We start from the raw sequence: 23,902 nt of genomic DNA, 5'->3' as shown, positions 1-23,902 counted from the left end.
ATGTTTGTCTTTCTCCTAGGACATGAAAGAACTTGGCTTCATTCTCCATTTGAGGGCTGCATAATTTCCTTCACGATATAAATATGCGAAAGTTATACTGCTAGATCCCAGAGTTTATTCATTTCAAAACAACTCAAATGTATTAAGGATTAGGTATTTTATAAACAAATTTTAACAAGTAATAAACATTCAGAAAAGCAAACAGCCCATTTCCTCATATCCTCAGCCACACTGTATTTTATAAAATTTGGGAATCTCTGCCAATTTGATGTGAAAACTAGTGTCCTAGTACAGTCTTGACTTGTGCTCTATTATGTTTTGACTTGTTTCTCCTATTATGAATTAGATTGGAAAATATTTTCACATATCTGAAAGTCCTTTGTAGTTTGTAAATTGTTTAGAGCAAATATTATGTTGATATCTGCTAAATTTTCTTTCAATCAAGCTGTATTTTAAGTAATACACTACCTAATCTCTTTATCTTTCTATTATACACTGGGTAGTATCAGTAGTTTACATGCTTGTCATCTACTGATCAAACCCAGAATGCCTTGGTTCTTTTTCTTGATTACTTGTGAGTTTTGTTATTATATTTATTGGCCCTTAGTACTTCTAAATCCAGCTGGGGATAAAACTTTGTGCTAGAATGCTTGCCAGTCATGTGCAAGATTTTGGGTTCAATGCTTAGCTCTGCAAAAACAAAAAACAAACAAAAAACCCAGAAAGCTGATTCCATGAATACTCATTGCCATTCCAGTTAACTATAGAATGAGAATTCAAAACCACAATTTCTTTTCTTCTTCTTCTTCTTTTTTTTGTATCAGTGCTGGATCGGGGCTTGAACTCAGGGCCTAGATGCTGTCCCTTTTCCCCTCAAGGCTGCCACTCTATACCACTTCAGTCACAGCTCCACTTCTGCTTTTTTTTTTTTTTTCTGGTTAATTGACGATGATAAAAGAAGCCACAGATTTTCCTGTCTAGGCTGGTTTTGAACTATGATTCTCAGGTATCAGCTGCCTGAATAGCTAGGCTTACAGGTGTTGTAAACCACTGACATTCAGCTTCTACAGTTTTTCTTTTTCCTTTTTAAAAATTTTTTTTGGGCCCAGTCATGATGCCTGAACTCTGGGCCTGGGCGCTGTCCCTCAGCTCTTCAGCTCAAGGCTAGCACTCTACCACTTGAGCCACAGCGCCACTTCCGGCTTTTTTCTTTTTGCTTATGTGGTGCTGAGGAATTGAACCCAGGGCCTCATGCATGCAAGGCAAGCGCTCTACCACTGAGCTACCTTCCCAGCCCCAGCTTTACAGTTTTTCTTAAGCTAAGCCCTAAACAATCAAGACTGAGTCTAAAACCTTTTAATGTACTTGGAATAAAGCCCAGATTCATCATGAAAAAACACCATGTCCTCAAATGTAAAGTCTCAGGAGTTCAAACTCTGAGATTCCTTCTCTAATTCCCATCTCTCATGTGAGGTTCTGACTTAGTTAGATATGAACAAGTCCACAGTGAAATCAGGTTCCTAATTTGGGGCCATGTCAGACCTTCTTTAGCAGACAGGCCATCTCAAATACAAAGGATTTTGTATACTGGATTGCCATACAGGTATGTAGATTGTTCACTGCCCAAGTCTGAGAATACCAGTCACACAGCAGTCACTTTAAATGCTGCTGTATGTGTGCAACTTGTGTGACTCTATGTTCAAGACAGCCTGCTTGTGCCTTAGGCCAACAAACCAGAAATAAGTACAATTAGTAATGGTTCTGGTGTTGACTCCTTCCTAGTTTTGCATGCTAACTGCTCTTCTGTGGTGTAAACTTCCCAAGGCAATTTTGAAGAATGTTCTTTAATGCTGTGCTGGGATGTAACACAGATCTGTTTGTATCCTAGCTACTCAGGAGGCTGAGATTTGAGGATTATAGTTCAAAGCTAGCTGCTAGCTGGAGCAGGAAAGACCATGAGTAGTTTATCTTCAATAAACTACTCGGAAAAAGATAGAAGTAGCTCTGTGGCTCAAAGGCAGAGGTCTCTTTGGCTTTAGCCTTGGCAAAAGAAGCTCAGAAACAGTGCCTAGTCCCTGATTCAAGCACCAGAACCAGCAAAAAAAAAAAAAAAAGCTCCCAGGTTTTCAAACAAGTATGACTAATATCTATTATCACCTGTTGGCACATAAACTCCTAAAAAAAGTTGATATTTTTGTTTACTCTCAAGTGCTACAACAATGTTCAAATGTAAAATATTTAACACATACTTGTTGAATGAGTACTTGCTTTAAATGTTAAGGGTAATTTCTGAAATTATATATTTTAATGTCTCTGGTGTTACCCTAAGACCTAAGAACCACTGAAATAGGCATTTACTTCTGATTAATTTCTACCTACTGGAGCACCATTTGTTGTACTCTTAGTAGGGTGTAACAGCTTTATAGATCTTCCTTCTGGATAAGTCCATGTATGCTAATATTTTGTTTTTTTAGGAGAAACCAGGGAATAAATGACTGCCAACTTGTCCTTATTTTTGTTAAGTATCAGCTGTTTCCATTCTCTCTCCAGAAAGTTAGTTAAATCTCTGATTCACAGATGTGAAGAGATTCCTGATATTAGGTCTTAGCCCACAGAAGGTGCAGTCAAATGAGTCCCCACTTTTAGATAAAGCTGGAACCAGGAATGGGTATGCTGTCCAAGAAAATAAATCTGATGACCATCCAAAGTACTTTCTTAGGATTTTGGAAAAAGACTAAGAGCCGGGTGCTGGTGGTGGCTCATGCCTGTAATCCTAGCTACTCAGTAGGCTGAGATCTGAGGATCATGGTTCAAAGCCAGCCCAGGCAGGAAGTCTATGAGACTCTTATCTCCAGTAAACCATTCAGAAAAGTGGTGCTGTGGTTCAAGTGGTAGAGCACTGGCCTTGAGCTTAAGAGCTGAGGGACAGAGCACAGGTCCAGAGTTCAAGCCCCACAACCAGGGGGAAAAAAAAAAAGACTAAGGTACCATCCAAAGTACTTTTTTAGGATTTTGGTAAGACTAACTAAAGTACCATCCAAAGTACTTTCTTAGGATTTTGGTAAGACACTAAAGTATCAGTCCTGTATAGATACTGTAAATTCAGTTCTAGGAATGTGTTAAACACTCCAGTCCTGAGATTTTTCCTGAATAAAATGGTAAATCTTTAATTCCCATAAATATTCCTTTCCCCTCCCCATTTCAAGTTACTTTATCCTATAATCCTTGCTTTAAAAAAAAAAAAAGCAAAAATTGACACTACTTAATTGTTTGATGTTGACTCCTATACAACTCAAACTGGCTCAAAGACCCTGGTACAGTTTATTCTGTGTAGTGAAAATAAAGTGTTTATTAGAAAGAAATATTCTTTTAAAATTTAACATTTGAATTACCAACAGTTCATATGTCTTCTTTTCTTTTCTTTTTTTTTTTTTTTTTTGGGTCCGGTTGTGGAGCCTGAACTCTGGGCCTGGGCGCTGTCCCTCAGCTTTTCAGCTCAAGGCTAGCACTCTACCACTTGAGCCACAGTGCCACTTCCGGCTTTTTTTCTTTTTGCTTATGTGGTGCTGGGGAATCGAACCCAGGGCCTCAGGCATGCAAGGCAAGCGCTCTACCACTGAGCCACCTTCCCAGCCCCCATATGTCTTCTTTTCAATGGAAGCACAATTAGAATAAAATATTATACATACATGTCTACAGATACCAATACGAAAAGATATTCAAGGTAATTTATTTTTCTAGTTCTGGGGCTTAGTCTCTGGCCTGGGCTCTGCCCCTGAGCTTTTTTTGCTCAAAGCTAGCACTCTAGCACTTAAGTCGCAGCTCCACTTCTGGCTTTTTCTTAGTAGCTTATTAGACGTAAGAGTCTCATGAACTTTCCTGTGTGGATTGGCTTTGAACCATGATCCTCAGATCTCAGCCTCCTGGGTAGCTAGGATTACAGGTGTGAGCCACAAGCACCCAGCTGCAAGGTAATTCTAATTAGAAAGTTACAAAACTCTGAGCCTACTGCTTATTTCTAAACATTTCCATGCATGTCTTTCACTTTTGTTAATCATGAATTTATTTTGCAAATAAAAATAAACAATAATGTTCAAAACACATTTATTTATGAAATCAATTGAGGTTGCGTTACCTACTTCAAATAAAATATTTGGCAAAAAAACTGTGGTTTGCAATGTACTTGTCAAAAGTCTTATTTACAAGTTGAGGGATTCTTTTGTGTTTTAGAAAAACATTTAGCATGTTGTACTACCATAATAAAATGAGTTTCCCAAGAATCGCTCAAGTATTCAGTGAAATGAAAAGGTAAAGTCTAATTTTCTTCAGTCATATTCAGAAAATCGAATGTGTTTACTTGCTTGTTGAGTTTTTGCCAGTCTAATCTTTTCAGCCTTGGTGATTAACTACAGAGAAAGAAATGAAAATGTGTTAGACACACACAAAAGTAAAACTGAACAACCAAATTATTATTACAAAGATTTCATTTTGAATGAAATTTTTGGGAAGAGGAAGAGAAGTGTAACAATTATGTTTTAGGTCAAATCAAAGGGAGAGTTGTTGAAATTATAGATTATTAAGTAAAATAGATATCAAACTTTTGAAATATCTACCTATTCCCACTTAAGCTGAACATGATTTAAAAGTCTTTCTAGTTAAAATAGTCACTCCTCAACTCACTGGTGAATTTTAACCTTTCTTAGAAAGATACACGGCATACTTTTGTTGTTCAGTATGGACTTGGTACTAATTACTGAGTTAAGAATCGAATGATCAAAAATCCTTAATTACATGGTACTTTCAAAAAGACAATATATTCCTAAGCTGTTATAAAAGTTTGTTTACAAACTGCTCATTAGAGTGGTTCTTCAATTTCAGTAAACCACAGTAGGTGACTAGAGTTTACAACAATTTATATGTATTATAAGTAACCAGAAGAATGGTGACGACCCAGGCCTGTAATCCCAGCACTGGAAAAATAAGAAAAAAAATCATGAGTTGGAGAAAATTCTGGACTATATAAGATAGTGAGATCCTGTCTCTTAAAAAAAAGTACCAAACCTTTCCAAAATACTCAAACAAAACAGGAAAAATCCCCAAACAACATAAAAATACTGACAGAACTTTTCAAAGTTCCTAAGACAAAGAAATGCCACAAAGATGTACAATTATGTGTCAAACATGTTTAAACACTTAAAAAAATCATTTAAGATATGACAGAGAGCTAATATCAAAAGTAGGTATTATTTATTACACCCTTGCAACATCCATTGGATTTCTTTACTTTTTAAAAGTAAAGGGCTAGTAAAAGGGCTAGAAATCAGGGCCTTGGATGTGGAAGGCAAGCATCTTTCATTTGAACTACATTATAAGGAAAATGAAGCTGTGTGAAAACAAGCTAACACATAGTATGATTCTAGACTTCCAAAAATTCCTTGGTAGAAAATTAACAACAGGTTATTTAATTTAAGTTAATTATTAAACAAGTAGGTAAATTGTGGTCTTCTCTTTTCCTTTAACAAGCTTTGTATAACACTTACTCTGTGTAGTATCTCCTTTTTATTTTAATTTATGAGCTAACTAGCTTTAATTCTACAGCTTCAGCTGTTTCTACTTCACAATAAATTGTGCTATCACCAACCCTGATAGTGAAACAGGTAACTATGGAAAAGAATTCTCCAACTCAATGAAGAACAGAACTTTATACAATTTCTAAAATTAAAAAATAAATGTTCTTAATTTCCAGTATTAAATGACACTTCACACAAAGGATTAAGTTTTACTTACAAACTAACTTCCAGTTTTAGGTTCTGGATCAGTGCTTTTAACATTTAAATAATTTCAAAAAGGCTTTGAAATTAGCACCACAGAGACCTTAGTCATTAGGAAGGCAGGAGGCTTCTCTATCAACAAGTTCAGTCTCTATTCTAGAAAACACATTTAACAAAGCCCAGTAGGAAACTACCCCTGAAATCATGTTAAGTTCCAATGAATGCTAGCCCAATGGATGGCTGAAGAAAAAATCCATATGTATTTTTTACTTTTGAGTAACTTTTGTAACAAGGGGGGCTGTCTCCTATTATTTTAATAAACACTAAATTTTTATGTTAAAAAACTAAGTACAACACAAAACAAGCTGCGAATACGTAAAGTTTGACTTTCGAAGTTTTCACCAAACGTATATTTTTTAGGATTTCCTCAGGTTTTCATAATAGAGTTCTAAGTTGTGATAATATTTTTATCATATACTCTACTCTGTTCTGAACACATTAGCTTGTATAAGCATATGCCAGAAAATGTTTCCAAAGAACAAACTCCATAGTTTAATAGCAAAAAACATTATATAAGGTTACTAGTATCATATTTGTTAAAAAATTGAGAGAGAAACTGCCTAAAGCTTATTTATGCTGTCTTTTTTGGAGAATAACAATAATGCTTAACAATGCTATAGGTGCCATGTATCTCAGTCTTAACTCTCTGAATGTTATCTCTGTAGCCCCCTGCTATCTTCATAAACTATATTCAAAATATATTGTGGTTTTTAAAGACAATCCATATACAGTCATGTAAACTGCAAAACAAATGTCAAGACTAAATTTATTGTGTAAAATATTGCTGCTTTAAACAAAAACTACATAATATTAATTTAAATATTATGTATCCTTACAGAAAAAAAACTCATTTCATATATTTCATATATTTTAAAACTGAGAAACATGTAGTCCCTCTCAATCTAAAACACTGTACTTGCTAAGTCTTAGTTTTACTTAATAACTAAAGTTATTTATGATTATCTGTTACTAACTTTCAGAAGATAATTAACCTCCAGAAACAGTTTAGGACATAAAACAAAAAACTGATTACCTTCTCAGTGCCTCTTTTCTTCTCCCGAGGCTGATTAAGTTTGGCTTGTCTATCTACCAAAATCTTCTGCCAATATCTCTGTTCATGATCACCTTAAAATAAGAAAACAAGCTATGATCACTGAATATTGACACACACACGAGAAAACACAAATGAAACCCTATTAATAGAAGTAGAATAGCTGGAGAAATATACGCAAAGACCTGAATTTGAAAGAGATCAATTCTTTAAAAATGTTCCTAGTAAGTTTTACCAGAAAGGACTTCAAGTTTCCAGTTATGCTTCTTTTTAATTTCAGTATGTGCATTCATTACTGCTTGAGCATCCTCAGGGGTTTTAAATCTGGCGTGGCATTCTATGTCTCCTTCTAGCAAATCAACATAAACAACTTCGGAGATTGTGGCCAAGGTGTCCTGCATTGGAATTAAACAAAATGCCATAAAAATCAATAATGATACTTCATAATACATCTAAAGTAATTCTAATGGGCATTGCAAGATATTACACAAACAAGTACTCCATGATGCAGATTGAGTAAATATATCAAACACTTTTGAAACACAGAAGCGGTCCTAAAAATAGATTTGGGTTTACAAAAAGCAGAGCCTAATTCACAAGTCTAATGATTAACTTCCTTCCTTTAAACCATGTCCTTAAAATATGAATGAAGTTAGAAATATTCTATTAAGGACAACATACGTGTAGAATGGAATGGACAATCCAAAGGAACAAAGTTAAAAGAAAAGACAAGGCCGGGAACTGAAGGCTCCCTCCTATAATACCAGCTACTCAGGAGACTGATAGCTGAAGATGACAATTCGAAAGTCCCTATCTCCAGTTAACTCCTAGAAAACCAGAAGTGACAAGGCATCTCAAAGTGGTAGAGCACTAGCTTTGAGTCCAAAAGATGAGGGACAGCACCCAAGCCCTGAGTTTAAATCCCATGACCAACAAAAAAAGACAGAGGACTTGGGGATAGGCTTATTTTTACTCACCTGTACACCACTTATGACTTAAAATATGTGTAATGACCTTTCAACTCTTTATAACTCATGAAAACTAAGTTCTATTGAACCTACCAAAATTCTAAGGTTCGTCAGTAGAACTATAGGAACACAGCACAAGACCACTTAGATTTTGATAAAATACCAATATAACTTCTAAATAAGTGGAGATCACCAATAAGGGTAAAGTTTTACCTAGGACTCCTGCTGTGAGGGCAAATTAGCTAGATTCCTGCATCCTTAATTAGTGTCTCACAGCAGGTTCCAGAGAACACTGAATGCATTTATGCAGGAATGTCACACTAATTCTTAATTCATCAATTTTCATTCATAAAGCTAAAGAAGTAGAGGGAGATTTCCAACTGGGGAAAGAATGTTTTATTTACCTGGTTTCCTTTTAGTTTTTACCTAATTTTTTAAGAAGGAACTATTTCTATTACTCTTGAATACTGAATTTCTAGGTATCTAGAAATCAAGCAGTGACTGGAAATACTAATTCATTATAGACTAAGCAGAGTTTATGCTATGTAGTAATATACATGAGTCTCTAAAAAAAGGGTACTGCTTCACGTCTATGTACCCTAACATACTGTTTCTCAGAAAACCAGGCACGTAGTAAATGTTTGCTGAATCAATAAAAAGAAAAACCTAGAGAGCTTTATTTAGTGTATAGTACAACATCTAGAAACACAGCAAGAAAAACTACTGGTAATAAATTGATGAACTATGAATTATTCATTGAGTTTTATAACCGGTTTTTCAGGTAGAAAAGCACAATTCAAATGATATTTACTAAATATCCATTATAATGTGAGCCTAATCTCTAGATTTAAGACCTTTAGCTTTAAAACCCTATAATGACAAATGAACTTGGTAATCACAGGGGCAAGTCACAGACAACAGTTACCAACACAACTTAGTTTTTGTTCCAGCAAAATGTAACTATTAACTTCATTACTGCAGCTGCTTTCTGATTTTGCACAAAACATAGATAGAGGGTATATCGTGAAAAACTATCTGCACAGGTCTCAAGCCCCAAACAAGACAAACTAAACCGTAGTGAAAGTTACAGAAGAGAATATAAAAGATTGGTACCTCACCTTGTGTGATCAAGTACTGTTCCTCACAGAGGAATCTAACTGCATTAAAATGAATGTATTGCTTTGTTTGTATAAAAGACTGTTTAGATGTAAACTATATAACATTTTTTAGAACAGTATTTAAAATTTTTGTTTTGAGTTCTTTAGGCATTGGGGTCCAAATTCATGTTTACTGGATCTACTCTGCTAGCTCTGGATTGAATTTAAAAAAAAAATCCAAAGGCTATTTTCTAAAAAAAATTTTCTTTCAATTCCCCCAAATCTGCAATAGCTAATCAACAAACAAAAAAAAAATCAAAACCAACACCAAGTGAAAAATATGCATTATTCTTTTTATTTTGTAATAACAATTTCTACTTTTTGTAGGTAATAAAATATAGGAACCCATTGAAAGCTAAAAAAAACAAATAAAATTTTATATATTTTCTAGTTTGCTTCAAAATTAAACAATAATTATAATTCCGAAATAACTCCAGATCAATAATGATGCTTAAATCTTCACAAAAATTATCTACCAAGCAATTTTCTAAAACTCCGAAAATTGAAAGTGTTTCAGAAAAATGTGTGGTAAATACTAGTGTGTGGTCAAGATGACTATCGCATTATTTCCCTTTACAACTACACAGCAGGCAACCATCAGTGACAGAAAACAAGAATGCTTAAGATGCAGAGTCTTTAGAATTTGCTTCAAATTATGGAGTGGGGTTTTGGCTAGAATATAGATTCTAATTTCTCTTTTGTCTTCTATATTATAGTGACAACATTTTCACACCAGGAAGTTAAGAAAAGCAACGACCACCTAGGAGCTTGAAAGTATTACCCGGATTTGTTTTCTCCCAGGTAAAGGCTCGGTGCTAATGATTTTTACAATCACGCCACTAACAAATTGTGGTCCTGTGTTCTCCAGAGGGCGACACTCTTGACTGTTGGCTGTTGATTTGAAAAGGGAAAAAGACCAGGATTAAATCACTCACATTGAATAATTTAACACTTAGAAAGTACTATTCCAGAATAACAAGAGATTTCTTCATAAGCGACCTGAAACAATTTATTTAAAACTTACTTAGTTTAAAAATATACGATGAGTTATTTCAGATTACTAAGATAGAAAATATCATGAAGGTAGAAAATATCATTATTCACCTTGTGAAGAGAATTTATAAAAATACACTCCCTTATCCATGAACCAAAGAACTAAAGTAGTATACTTAAGACTGTTAAACATTACTACTCAAATCTGAGGATATATATAGACATTTTTTGCAAGCTATAGGTATTTAAAATTTATCCTAATTTGAATGAACTTATCCTTGCTTGTTGTCCACCTTACTGAATGAAATTTCAGGTAAGAGCCAGGTGCTGGTTGCTCACAGTTCAAAGCCAGCCCAGGCAGGAGAGTCCATGAGACTCTTATCTCCAATTAACCTCAGAAAACCGGAAGTGACATTGTGGCTCAAAGGTGTAGAGTGCTAGCCTTGAACAAGGAGAGCGCCAGGTCCCAGGACTGACAAAAAATATTTCAGGTAAGAAACTCCAACCTATACTTCTATAAACTATGAACTTATTACACAATTAAATCAGTCATAAAAAGTAGGGAAAGAGTAGGAAAAAAATGTTATTTAAAAGGAGCCCTTATGATTCCTTTCTCTTTCTTTCCTCTTTCCCACTCCAGAGATGGAGAGCCAAACCAGAGTCCTGTCCAAACAAGGCAGGCACTATGTCACTGGGTATACCTACAACTCCTAAATATATATTATAAAAATGATATCTTTACATCCATTACAATCCTACAAAATAGGTGATCTTTACCTTTTGCAATTTTCACTTCAGGCTTACTAGGTAAACTACTGTCTGTTTCCATTTCTGACTCCAATTTTATTTGAGATATTGTTTTTTTTAAAGAAGCCATGCTGGCTTTTTGTAGTGCTAAATACTCTTTTTTTAAATCCATCCATTCAATCCTGTAAGGCAAAAAATAAAGTTTAGAAATAATGACAACAACTGGCTCAAAACAAGCATAGAGATTAATCTAAATATTATACTTTTCCAATGACTTTCAACTTTCCTCTTTAAAATATATAAATTACTTAGTTTCTAAATCCTCACTATTTTCGTTCCTAAATACATTCAGTAAACAGGCACAGGAAATTCTTTTGGTTTCAACATCGATATTAAGTGCTTCTTTTCAGAGTTTACCTTATAAAAGTAAAAATTATAAGGTAATTCCTTGGTTAATTACTAGTATTTATCAAATCATTTTGTGAGAAAATTTAAAGATTATTTGTAAAATTGCTTCCAATGTGAGACAAACATTCCTAGGGGTTTAGTTGAATCAAAAGGATTTCAGTGAAGAAAATAGCACCCCAAGGAAGCAATTTATTTATTTACATATATTTTAACATGTAGCTATTTCTCCAAACAGCTAGAGCTCCTCAAGATATAAACACAATGCATCTCTTAGCTCAGTAGGAGCATTCATTGTTAACTCTAATCAGTGCCAAAGGGAAAAAAAGAAAAAAAAGATACAAGAGTTTTGTTTTTTTAAGAGGATATCTAGTGGTAATGGTTTTAGCAGTTAACATTGACATCGGTACTTAAAAAAAATATGGGGTGGGGGTAGGGGCAACCCAGAATCCCACCCCACCCAGCAGAGTTTCCCCGAGAGCAGATACATTAAAATAACAAAAGGCTCTTGTAATGATTCTCCGAGATAAAAAGCAAAAGGAATTTGGGAGTTAAGAATAGTATAAATACAAGTGCCCCAGGTCTCTATCTTTCACCTTTGAAAAGAGAACTGCACTTTGGTAAGTATGCTCTGGAGGTAAAGGAAAGCTTCTAGGGAGATGTTTCTTTCTCTTCTGTGTGCTGGATTCCCTTCCACTTTAACATGGGTGTGCTTTCTGTGAGTTTTTAATAACAGAGTAAGTGCTTCCATGTTTTAGTAGAAGTGAATTCAACTTACTTCAGGATGAGACGTCTCCCCAGTGACTGACTAGGGGACTTCCCTTTGCTTTAACATGGGGGTACCTGCTGTGTGATTCAAAAGTAAGTGCTTCCATGTTTCAGTGGAGGTGACTCTACATCCGCACACATTTGTGAGGTTTGCTATGATCAGTTTTGTTCCAAGTTACAGCATTTCCAAGTGTCTCAAACGTGGGCTGCCCATCACTTAAACGTGGATGTACTTGCTTTGTATCTAAAAAAGTAAGTGCTTCCATGTTTTGGTGATGGTAAGTTTTCCTTTTGCGTTTTATGAAGCTTGTGTTTAGTGGGAAAGTCTTAAGGGGCCCCCTTTACTTTAACGTGGAGGCTCTTGCTGTGACATAACAAGTAAGTGCTTCCATGTTTGAGTGTGGTGGTTCCTACTTAATCCTCAGGCCATCCCACGTTCTGGTAACTAGGCGATATGCCATCACTGTTGCTAATATGCAACTCTGTTCACTAAATTGGAATTGCACTTTAGCAATGGTGATGGAATGTTGTCAGTCATCATAATATACTCACTTGGAAAGTACCCTCAGTGGTATAACCTCTTCGCCCATTTTATGTCTCTCCTTATGTTTTTTCTTGTGCTTTCTTTTAGTTTTCAGTAGTGAACCATCTTTAATATCTCCAGTATCTTTTTCCTCTTCTGTAGAAAATTCTAGATCTATGAGAGTCCAGTTAAAGAATGTGATTTTTTTGTTTCAGATATAACTTAAAAATTTAAATTTAAGTTATATTTAAGTTAAATTTAAGTTAAATTTAAGTTTTTAAATTGTCAAACCTCTGTTTTCTTTAGAAATTTCAGAAGCTTCCGTTTTAATGCCTTTTTGAGTTAGTTTCTTAATTTTTGATCTTGGCGCCAGACATTCTGCATCTCCAGAGCTGCTTCTTTTCCTCTTCCCTGCTCTGCCTTCCGCTAGGCTTTCACCTCTATCTCTATCTCGTTTTTTCTTTTTCTTGGCAGGTTGCTTTTGGGGTTCTGGTGTCTCTGCGTCTGAGCCCTCAGATGCAGTCCTTGATCTTTTTATCTTAGAGAGGGATAAGCTACTTGTGTCCATGTTTAAATCTTTGGTCTGTGTGCTGTCTTCTTTCTTTATTCTGCCTTTTTTCTTTTTCTTCTTTTTCTTCTCATCTGCAACAATGTTTTTGTTTTTATTTTGCTTGAGCACTAAATACAAAGTAATTACTATAGTTAATGTACTCACCAGCTACTCTTAAGGCTGGAATAGGTTTATTTTTTACAGTTTTGGGAAATATGCCAGGTTTCCTCGGTGCTTCTTCTGGTGGGTTGTTAAGGAACTGCAATAAAAAAAATTTACTATAAAGCGTGACTTTTCTTTTTCTTTTCCCTTAGGACCCTGGACCCACCTCAATAGCTTTTGCTGCCTGCTCCTTTGTTTCAAACTCCACAAACGCAAATCCTTTTGGATCTCCAGTAGACTTATAATGTGGTATACTTATGTAAACAACATTGCCACATTTCCCAAATACTCTTTCAATCCAGCTGTGATTAACGTTTTTGGGAAGTAATTCCTGTAACAAATTAATAAATTCAAAATATTGTGTCTTGGTAACAATGAATAAAGGCGTGTCTCTTTTTAAAACTTTCCATTAAATGTACTTGCCACATATACTGTGCGTTCATCTTCATCTTTTGGTCTTTCACCCAAAGGTTTTTTTCGCCTAATTCTGGTGCCTTCTAAATCCAGCTTTAGTCAATGGAAATATCAAATTAGTTTAATGAGGTTAAACTTGTGGTATAATGTGTAATTAAACATACACCTTACTTACCTCCACAACAGCTGAGCCTTTCAATGCTCTGGCAATTAACTTCCCATCAGTGGTCAACTTTTTCATTTTGTTAAAGGATACCAGAAGTGATATGTCAACATCTATTGAAGGAGGTTAAAAATTCAATAAGGTTAGGTAATAAAGTAATTATCAAAGTTTTAGGATTGCTCCTTTCTTAGCTTAAGCCCCCAGAAAGTTGGCCCTCTGCTTTCTTGGTATTTCTTCCCCTGCTCATTACTGGCCCCTATACCTTTAATCATCCATGAAGGTTCTTATCACAACATCAATATTCGTGTGTACATAACACACAAAAACTTACATCCATCTCTAGATTTTTCAATCTGCTCCCGAAGGAATCTGTCCTTATGAAGGTTTGCATCCCCAAACCAGAAGTCCACTTGCTTAGCAATGTCTGCCAGCACCTGTTTAACTCGAGAGCGTTTCTTTTTTTCGACTTCTTTTTTCTTTTCAGTACTTTCTTTTTTTTCACTTTCCATTCCTGTAGAAAGACACCCATATGTAGTAACTATGGTTTTTTTTTTTTTTTTTGGGTCCGGTGGTGGGGCCAGAACTCTGGGCCGGTGCCCTGTCCCTCAGCTCTTCAACTCACAGCTAGTGCTCTACCACTTGAGCCACCGCGCCACTTCTGGCTTTTTATGTGGTGCTGAGGAATTGAACCCAGGGCCTCAGGCAAGCCCTCTACCACTGAGCCACCTTCCCAGCTCACAAATATGGTTTTTCTATGCTTCAGTTGCAGCTTACATAAGCAATCGGGAGACATCTCCTGATTTTTGTCAAAATCTTTGTGAACTTGCTGCAACATCTCCTGAAACAGTAGCTTGCCGATGCTATTGATAAGCAATATACCTTATCAATCCTTAAGATCTGAATATTTGCTAGGTTTGGGTTAGTGATCTGTGCTGCTTTACCAACTATCTTGTTTTTTATTCTTTGCTAAATAAGCCCAATGGTTGCTTAGAACCCACTTAATATCTCCTGATTGACTGCTTGCCAGATCCAGTAACTTCCATCTTCCAAGATGATATTCAAAGAAGAGGTTACCAAATCTCAACTGACATGCAGTTTCACCAGTAAGAAAATAGCAATTCTGTTACAATTTTGTACATAAATAAGAAAGTTGACAGCTTGCTTAAGACATCTGAACTCCTAAGGCAATGACTATTGGCACAATAACCCCACAACTTATTTCACACTCCAACCCGTTCTGTCAGGCTTCCTTTTTTACTACTGTAGTGAAACTGAAGGCATCATTGTTCTCTTCTGGCTACTAATCCCTTCCTTGAAACAATTTTCATCATACTGCTCCCCAGAGTGTTCCTTTTTAGACCTTTTTACTGTGCTCTTCCCATACTGCCTGTGACTGCACTCAATCTTGAACTCTACCTACTGGGAAAAAGTCCTGGTTTTTAATTAATTGGCTTTATGCTTACTAAACTATATTCTCTCATCAGTTCCACATTCAATATTCATCTGTCTGTTGGTTGTGGGGCTTTAACTCTCTAGGCAGGCGCACTGTCCCTCAGCTCTTCAGCTAAAGGTGAGCACTCTACCGCTTGAGCCTCAGCACCATTTCCAGTTTCCTGGTGGTTTACTGGAGTCTCATTAATTTTCCTGCCTAGGCTAGCTTCGAACTTGGATCCTCAGATCTCAGCCTCCTGAGTAGCTAGGCTTACAGGCGTGAGTGACCAGCACCTGGCTTTCAACTGTCTTCTTGACAGCTCCACTAATTTATAGACTATGTCAAACTTAGTTGAAAGTACTCTAAATTCAACAAATCTCTTTGTCTTTACATTCCCCATCTCAGGAATTCAACTACAAAAGTATACAGAGGGCAAAAATGTGAAAAGCATCCTTAAATTCCTCACACTGTAGCCAATTCATCAGAATTATTGCTAGTTATACCTTTAAACCACATCGGAACACAAATACTTCTCATTTCCTTTAGCAGACATCTTCAACTGGTTTGAGCCACTGTCACATCTTTTTTTTTTTTTTTTTTTTTTGGGTCCGGTCGTGGGGCCTGGGCGCTGTCCCTCAGCTCTTCAGCTCAAGGCTAGCGTTCTACCACTTGAGCCAGCACCACTTCCGGCTTTTTTCTTTTTTGCTTATGTGGTGCTGAGGAATTGAACCCAGGGCCTCATGCATGCAAGGCAAGCGCTCTACCACTGAGCCACCTTCCTAGCCCGCCACTGTCAAATCTTACTTGAACTACTTACTGCAAGATCTTCCATGTTGTTCCACCTGCCTTTACTATTTATCCCTTCAATTCTCCAGATAGAAGAATCATTTAAACACATAATCCAGAGCATACACTTCTCTGAACAAACTCCTCTGAAGCTTTACTTCATCCCGAATTAAATTTAAAGACATGCTGACGCTAGTAGCTCACACCTGTAATCCTAGGTAATTAGGAGGCTGAGATCTGAGGATTGTGGTTCAAAGCCAGCTCAGGTAGAAAGTCCGTGAGACTTCAAAAAGGGAAGGGATGGTAGAACCTTCAATAAATTACAGGAAGCAGCAGAACCTGCTATAGTGATTATCATAGCCTACATTTGTATGCTCTTTATATTCTATAATCATCCAAGAAGAATTTGAAGCTGGGTCCCAGTGGCTTACACCTGTCATCCCAGCTACTCAGGATGCTGAGATATAAAGATGGTCATTCTAAGCTAGCCTGAGCATGAAAGTCAGACTCATCTCTAATTAATCAGCAAAAATCCGGAATTGGAGCTATGGCTTAAGTGGCAAAGGGCCAGTTTTGAGCACAAGAGTACAGGGCTAGAAACCAGAAGACCAGATATTTTCAAGCACAAGGACCAGTGCTCACACAAAAACAAAAAAGAACAATGTTGTTTACCTGGCCTGGGGATAGCTAACTCCATTATCCATAATTCTTTTTTTTTTTTTTTTTTTTTTGTCGGTCGTGGGGCTTGAACTCTGGGCCTGGGCACTGTCCCTCAGCTCTTCAGCTCAAAGCCAGCGCTCTACCACTTGAGCTACAGCGCCACTTCCGGTTTTCTGGTGGTTTATTGGAGATACGAGTCTCACAGTCTCTCCTGCCCGGGCTGGCTTTGAACCGCGATCCTCAGATCTCAGCCTCCTGAGTAGCTAGGATTACAGGCGTGAGCCACCAGCGCCTGGCTATCCATAATTCTTTGCAGCTTGCTTTCTCCAATCATAACATGCCACCTCTAGATTCCTTAAACATGTTAAAGACATTCAACTTCTTTCTTTACTCTTTCTGCTCCTTCACCTTCCCTGACATTTCTCTAAAGAGTAATTCCTGTTCATTTAGGTCTGCATGTCACTTTCTCAAAAGAGGCCTTCCCTTTCACCCAATATAAAAAACTCCTTTGCTTCCAATCTAAACCATACCTACACTACTGATCCAGTGTTATAATAAACTGAAATTATAACTTTATTACCTACTCTACTAGGATGTAAACACTATTAAAGGCAGAAATTTAAACTTGATCACTATGTATCTGTTGAAGTATCTGTAAAACATTAAGCATTCCAAACTCTTGTCTGTGTGTGTCTGTGTATACTAGTCCTGGGACTTGAATTCAGGGCATGGGCACTGTCCCTGAGCTTGCTCAAGGTTGGTGATTTACCAGTTGGGCCACAGCTCCACTCTGGCCTCTTGCTGATTAATGGGAAATAAGATTCTCACTGACTTTCCTGCCGGGGCTGGTTTGAAATGTTGATCCTCAGATCTTAGTATCTTGAGTAGCCAATATTATAGACATGAGCCACTGGCGCCCAGCTTCAAATTCTTTTTGTATGATTGTGGGATATAAATAACATACAAATGCAGGCTATGATAATCTCTATAGCAGGTTCTCCTGCTTCCTGTAAATTATAGAAGGCAGACTATCTGTTCTACAATACCTTTCTTTTTGAAGCCTATCATCTAAGAAATAAAATGTTGTATCTAAGCTTAGAGACTCTCTTTCATTTTTCTCCTAATAAGCATTTTTGTAACTTGGAGTAGTCAAGTGCAGAATGAGCAAGTACACCTTTGATTTAGAGGATAGATTAAACAGAAGGTTTCATAAGATATAAAACAATTTTTCATACAATATTACACAAAATCAGGAAGTTACATGGCAATAATTTTCTTAATTCTCAAAGCTTGTATTTTCTCAAGGTATTGTATTGTCATTCCACACATTCCAAGTCAAATTCATTATCTTTCCTACCAAGGTCTATTCTTTCTACAACCCTTACATTATTTAACAATGCCACATTCTTCCAAGCATTTGAAATTGCTGCTGTAGAGAACATAGTTATATGTAACTACATTATTATTTATCAATTTGTCTTGACTATCCCCAACATTTTCTGCCACTAAAAGAAGGCAGACACAGCTTATACTCTGTTCTGAATATCATGCATTCTTCAAAGAACCCTATGTGCAACTGGCATAATCTCAGATCTGACTTATACTGCTGATGTCAAATGTGCTATTCCTCAGCAATCTACTATTCCTTTACTATGATATGTAATAAAGATACTGTAAGTAAACCAGTCACCCTTGACTTTCATACATGGGCTTTAGGAAAATAAAAGTTACTATGTAACAATGCCAATTACTTTATACACATTTTCTAAATCTCCACAATCCCACTAAGCAGTTCCACTTTCTTTAAAAGGAGGCTTAAAGTTTAAGTAACTTGGCCAAAACTAGCTGGATAAGAGGGTCCTGGTACGAACAACTTTCACACAAACTACTCTTCAGTAGAACCTACCATCATATTATATTTTGATTCTCGAATCCTTTTGTTTTGTTTTGCTTCGTTGAGCTAGAGCCTTGCTATGTTGCCCATGCTGGCTGTGAACTTGCAACCTCTTGCTTCTAGCCAAGTACTGGAATTACAGATCCATCTGGCATACCTTAGGAAATTTTTTATTTTTGTCAGCCATAGAGCCTCAGCCTCAAGGCCTGAGAGCTGGTCTGATCTCTTTTGCTCAAGGCTAATGCTCTGCCACTTTGAGACACAGGGCTATTTCCGGTTTTCTGGTGGTTAACTGAAGATAGGTCTTACGGACTTTCCTGTCAAGGCTGGCTTTGAACCATGATCTTCAGATCTCAGCCACCTGAGCTTGTAAGCTTACAAGCTTAAGCCACCAGTGCCATGACTCAGGAATTCTCAAACAGAAGTCTAAGGAACATCTGTTGAGTTTCAAGAATTTTTGTAAACTTCATAAAAGGATTAAATGATAAATTTAATAGAAAGGCCAAAACATTCTTGTACGTGAAGACATGGTAATTAACGAGGTAATCAGGGAAGTGCTATAAAACAAAACAAAGGAAAATTCAAAAAGTAGATACACATGCTGGCAATCAGGAATGTTAAAATCAATGTCAGGACAACTAGTGACAATTCCCCTGAACAAACCTAATTGCCACTTCTTTTTTCCTGCAAGTTACAGTTGTAAAATAATAGCTATAATAATAAAATAAAGGCACAGATAAATTAGGATGTGAGGTAACTTTTTTGGCTTTCTCAAATTTTCCTTATAAAATTATACTCAGAATAGTTTGATAGGTACATGAACAGTTTTCAGAGAAACTCATCTACAACTTCTTCAGGTTAAAAAAAAATAACTCATGTGCAAAAATAAAGAAATAAAAGGTTGTGGTCACAGCCAAAGTGAACAGTAACAACAAACCTGGTGGGCTAGGTCTTTGCTTTTTTTTGAATGAGCACTCTAAGCTGCATAAACCCCTGTTCAAGGCTGGAGGTAGTGGCTGAAGCCCCTCATTCTGGCTTACAGTGGGAGCTGGTGGCTAATGCTGGTAACCCTGGCTACTCAGGAGGTTGAGACCTAAAGATCAGAGTTTGAACCCAAACAGGGAAGAAAAGTCTGTGAGACTCTGATTTCCAATTAACCACCCCAAAGTAAAAGTGGATTGCGGACCAAGTGATAGAGCACCAGCTTTGGGCAAAACAGCTCAGGGACAGAAACCAGGTCGAGTTCAAGCCCTGTACTGGCACCAAACAAGCCAGCAAACAAACCTTTCTATTCAATTTACGAGGCTTAGGCCACATGGCCTACCACCATGCCTTCCTTGTCACATCTGTTTTCCCCAAATATCTCTTAACAACGCACTTGGTACACCGTATTTAGTTCTCTTTTACAACTGAACTTTCAATTCTCTGTAACGACTGTTAGGTTTTTGTCTGTTTGAGCCCTTCCAGGGGCTTGAAATCAGGGCAATGTCTCTGAGCTTTTTGTACGAGAGGCTGGTGCTCTACTTAAGCCACAGCTCCACTTCCGGCTGTTTGGTGGTTGGGCCTCATGGATTTTTTTTTTTCCCTGCCTAGGCTGGCTTCGAACCTTGATCTTCAGATCTCGGCCTCCTGAATAGCTAGGGTGACAGATGTGAGCCACTGGCGCCAGGCAAGGATGAGAGGCTGGCATAGAAGAACGACTTAATCGTAGACTGCAAGGCGTCACACACTCAATTATCCTTTGACAGTCGAAACTCAACCCCAATCTAGGGGCAGAGGGGCGCAGCCCCGTCGGCATCCGTACTTCCGCTCAGAGGCAGCCAAACCCCGGGTGGGCCCCGAAGCTGTCCTGTCCCCGGGCGTCGCGCGCCCCCACGCGCGGAAAACTGGAACCGCGCCGCCTGAGCACTTCTGCGCGTGCGCACAGAGAACCAGCCGAGTGAACGGACGGGCTCGCGGGAGGGGGCGGAGCAAGAGCCACACGTAAGATGAACTGTATGAAAAAAGGGCGGCGAGGAAGATTGCACCCGATCGGAGGGACCCCACAGGCCACCTGGAACTTACTTCGTCCAATTCCCGCAAATACAGGCTCAGAGCCTGCTTCCTCCAGCACTTTTCGTTCTCTGAGCCTTACGGTCGTGGTTATTTCGCGTCATACGAAGAGCGACACCGTTCTCCCGTTGCTCCAGCAGTAGACACGCTGGAAGGCCGTGCGTCCTCCGTAGACGTCAGAGGAGAGCGCCGCCTCTTGAGGGGGCGGGGTTTCGTAGAGCTCAGGGCGACGTCTGAGGGCGGGGGGAACGCCCTCCACCCCGAGGAAGAATGTGATTGGCTGTTGGAAAAAAACGGCGATTCTGTCTAAGACGGCTAGGGGGCGGGCTTAGTAGTTGATCTTCCGGTGCGGTCCCATGTCGATGACGTCACACTCGTACGCGGGAGAAATTCGAAAATGTCCATTTTGTGCAATGGGACAGGTGAAGTGCACTCTTTCTCGCGTTTGGGGGAAGTGAGGGATGAATTGGAGTGATTGAACGACTAGGAGTGAAGGGAAGGAAGAATAGGCTCCACAGGCAGCGACCCGGGACCAAGATTGCCGTCCCTGCCGGCTCCGACGGCCTGGAATCACACCGTCATCCTTACCGCCTCGCTCAGACCTGCGCTGCACCTCCTCCTAGTCTGAGGCCCTGGAGACTTTCGCCATGTGTTTTTAAGGCTGACAGGATCGAGTCTCCACTGCCATTTTTAGTACACAAGATCTTTCCTGTGAGAACCTTTGTTGTTGTTCTGATAACGAGGCTTGAACTCAGGCCCTGGGCACTGCCCTTTGGATTTTTTCCTCCAGGCTGAAGCTGTAGCGATTGAGTCACCCTCCATTTCTGCCTCCCCCCCCCTTTTTTTTGGCTGGTTAATTGGATAGAAGAGTCTTACAGACTTTCTTCCCGGGCTGGCTTCGAACCGCGTCCCACAGATCCCAGCCTTCTGAGTAACTTAAGATTACATGCGTGAGCCACTGGCACCAGGCTCCTATTAGAATCTTGGTAAATGACATTTAGGTTTCCTTTCCTCATTTAGACTTGATGATTCACTTATGATGTTGAATGCCAGGTTCTGAACGTTTTTGAGTTTTCAGTATTTTCTGCAGGGTCTCGTGCACACTAAGCAAGAGCTGCATTGAGCTGCAGCTGCAGCACAGGGAACTTTAGTTTTTTTGAGGTAGAGTTTCACTAGGTAACCCAGTTTGGCTTTCTCCTCCCTAGGGCTGGGATTAGAGGTCGGCATTACCATTGGGGTTTTGGGAAACTAATGTTTTGTGTTTTTGTTGTTGCAGTTTGTTCGTTTTGTTTTTATCGGTTGTGGGGCTTGAACTCTGGGTCTGGACGCTGCCCCTCAGCTCTTAAGCTCAAGGCAAGCGCTCTACAACTTGAACCACAGTGTCACTTCTGGTTTTCTGGTGGTTAATTGGAGATGAGATTCTCACAGACTTTCCGGCCCGGTCTGGCTTTGAACCACGATCCTCAGATCTCAGCCTCCTGAATAGGATTACAGGCATGAGCCACCAGTGCCTGGCTTTTTTTTTTTTTTTTTTTCTGTGTATGTATTTGTGCAGCCAACTGGGGCTTCTCAGTTACCAACCAGCTTTTTTTTCCCCCCAGTGCTGGTGCTTGAACTCAGGACCTGGGCACTGTCCCTGAGCTTCTTTTGCTCAAGGCTAGCACTCTACCACTTGAGCCACAGTGCTACTCCTAGCTTTTTCTGTTTATGTGGTTCTAAGGAATCAAACCCAGGGCTTCATGCAAGGCAAACCATCTACCACTAAGCCACATTCCCAGCTCTCAATCAGCTTTTTTATTCACAGCTGGTATTCTACCACTTGAGCCACATGCTTCCAGTTCACAGCCTTTTTGCTGGTTAATTAGAGATTTGTCTGTCCCAGCTGGCTCCCCAACCTCGACTTTCAAATATTAGCTAGGAGTCTAGAAGTAAGCCACTGGTGCCCTGCATCTTTAAACTTTTAATATAGACATCTGAGGGTTTTCATTCATTAAATTCTTTTATGTTCATAAACATATAGACCAAACACCTTGCCCAGATTAACAGGAAGAATGGCAGGTATTTTACAGATAACAACTTATGAAATTTCTATTTATATAGAGCATGATGTGTATGTAGATACATATTGAACATCTGGAGTCTATACCACTTTAAAAAACTCCTTTGTAGACTATACTTTTACCTATTAGTGGTTGATCAGCACTTGAATTGTCTGAAAGACTGTGGACAGATTTTTTTTTTTAATTTGCCTTAACAGAATGATGCTGGTAGATAAAGCCTTCCTATTTTGTGGTAAAATAAGAAAGGAGGAGTTGGAGATGTAGTTCAAAGGTAGAGGGCTTGCCTAGCATGCTCATGGCTCTGGGTTTGAGCCTCAGCCCTGCCAGAAGGGAAAGGAAAGGGTACTCCATAAAAGGAAAAATTTTAACTCGAAGGTGCCATCTTGTGGTGGGTATGGCCATTCAGGAAAAAAAAATTGAATTGATACATGTTCTGTTGCTTGGAAAAGTGTTTGCAGACTGTTAATTAACTCACTATTTTATTTAGTTTTCTATATATTTGGTAACTTCTTTTTCTTTTATCACAGTGTGGTATCACTCTATGTCTTGGGTCACAAATAATTTGATCGAGCCTCTGTTTTCCTTGGTCATTAGAGAATATTTGGACAATGATTCCAGTTTCCAGTCAAGAGTTTAGTTTAGGGACTGGAAAGGTGGTTCAGTGGTAGAGTGCTTGTCTTGCATGCATGAGGCCCTGGGTTTGATTCCTCAGCACCACATAAGCAGAAAAAGCCAGAAGTGGCGCTGTGGCTCAAGCCTTCAGCTTCAGCTCTAGCCTTGAGCTGAAGAGCTGAGGATAGCACCCTGGCCCAGAGTTCAGGCACCACAGCCGACAAAAAAAGTTTAGTCTCTTGAGACATTTAAAATTTGTTCTTTTTTAGTCTATTGAGACATTAAAGAATTTTTTTAAAGTCAGAATTGCACAATTCTCTGCCTTTTTAACTTTAGGTGAACAACTACTGATTATTTTCTGGACTTGACTGGCTTATATCTTCAGAAGAAACTATGGAAAGCCACGAATTTATTGTAAGTCTTAATAATTTTCACATTTTTTTTCACTTTCTTTTTTCCTTTATTCCTTTCTTTCACCAATGTATTTCTACTATGGCCAGATTTATCCAAACAAAAAGAACAAGCAGTATATTCAGTAAAATTTGAATGATAAGTGTGTATCACTGTGCTTGGCTTTTTTTTTTTTTTTTGGTCGGTTGTGGGGCCTGAACTCTGGGCCTAGGCGCTGTCCCTCAGCTCTTCAGCTCAAGGCAAGCGCTCTACCACTTGAGCTA

General features: G+C 38.4%; 2 protein-coding genes across 2 annotated transcripts in view; one reads left to right on the top strand and one right to left on the bottom strand.

Moving 5' to 3' along the window:
* Window positions 1-4,087: 4,087 nt before the first annotated feature.
* Window positions 4,088-20,733, bottom strand: Larp7 (La ribonucleoprotein 7, transcriptional regulator). The gene is made up of 13 exons (XM_070022475.1): window positions 20,569-20,733; window positions 14,064-14,243; window positions 13,745-13,845; window positions 13,579-13,662; window positions 13,322-13,486; window positions 13,159-13,252; window positions 12,735-13,085; window positions 12,473-12,617; window positions 10,778-10,929; window positions 9,789-9,898; window positions 7,118-7,277; window positions 6,865-6,956; window positions 4,088-4,406 (listed from the first exon to the last, which is right to left on the bottom strand). Exons 2-13 carry the CDS (start codon window positions 14,239-14,241, stop codon window positions 4,326-4,328), a joined length of 1,713 nt encoding a protein of 570 aa, XP_069878576.1. The 5' UTR covers window positions 14,242-14,243; window positions 20,569-20,733; the 3' UTR covers window positions 4,088-4,325.
* Window positions 20,734-20,925: 192 nt separating this feature from the next.
* Zgrf1 (zinc finger GRF-type containing 1) overlaps window positions 20,926-23,902 on the top strand; it is a 59,932-nt gene continuing 56,955 nt past the window's right edge. The window contains exons 1-2 of the mRNA XM_070022474.1: window positions 20,926-20,978; window positions 23,565-23,642. Of these exons, the coding sequence (XP_069878575.1) occupies window positions 23,622-23,642 (21 nt within the window). The 5' untranslated portion in view covers window positions 20,926-20,978; window positions 23,565-23,621. The remainder of the gene's footprint in view (window positions 20,979-23,564; window positions 23,643-23,902) is intronic.

This window comes from Dipodomys merriami, unplaced genomic scaffold (assembly GCF_024711535.1).
Source record: "Dipodomys merriami isolate MVZ:Mamm:240054 unplaced genomic scaffold, mDipMer1.0.p SCAF_15, whole genome shotgun sequence".
Taxonomy (NCBI): domain Eukaryota; kingdom Metazoa; phylum Chordata; class Mammalia; order Rodentia; family Heteromyidae; genus Dipodomys; species Dipodomys merriami.
The sequence above is the reverse complement of the archived record's forward strand: the minus strand, read 5'-3'. Positions and strand labels throughout refer to the sequence as shown.

What these genes read in the sequence shown, in the direction of transcription:
- Larp7 (XM_070022475.1), bottom strand. Translation starts at nt 14,241, where the DNA reads ATGGAAAGTGAAAAAAAAGAAAGTACTGAAAAGAAAAAAGAAGTCGAA. An exon ending in ATGAACGCACAGTATATGTG is followed by an intron (nt 13,487 to 13,578) that starts GCAAGTACATTT and finishes AATTTGTTACAG; the next exon opens with GAATTACTTCCCAAAAACGT. An exon ending in AGGCAGCAAAAGCTATTGAG is followed by an intron (nt 13,253 to 13,321) that starts GTGGGTCCAGGG and finishes TTTTTATTGCAG; the next exon opens with TTCCTTAACAACCCACCAGA.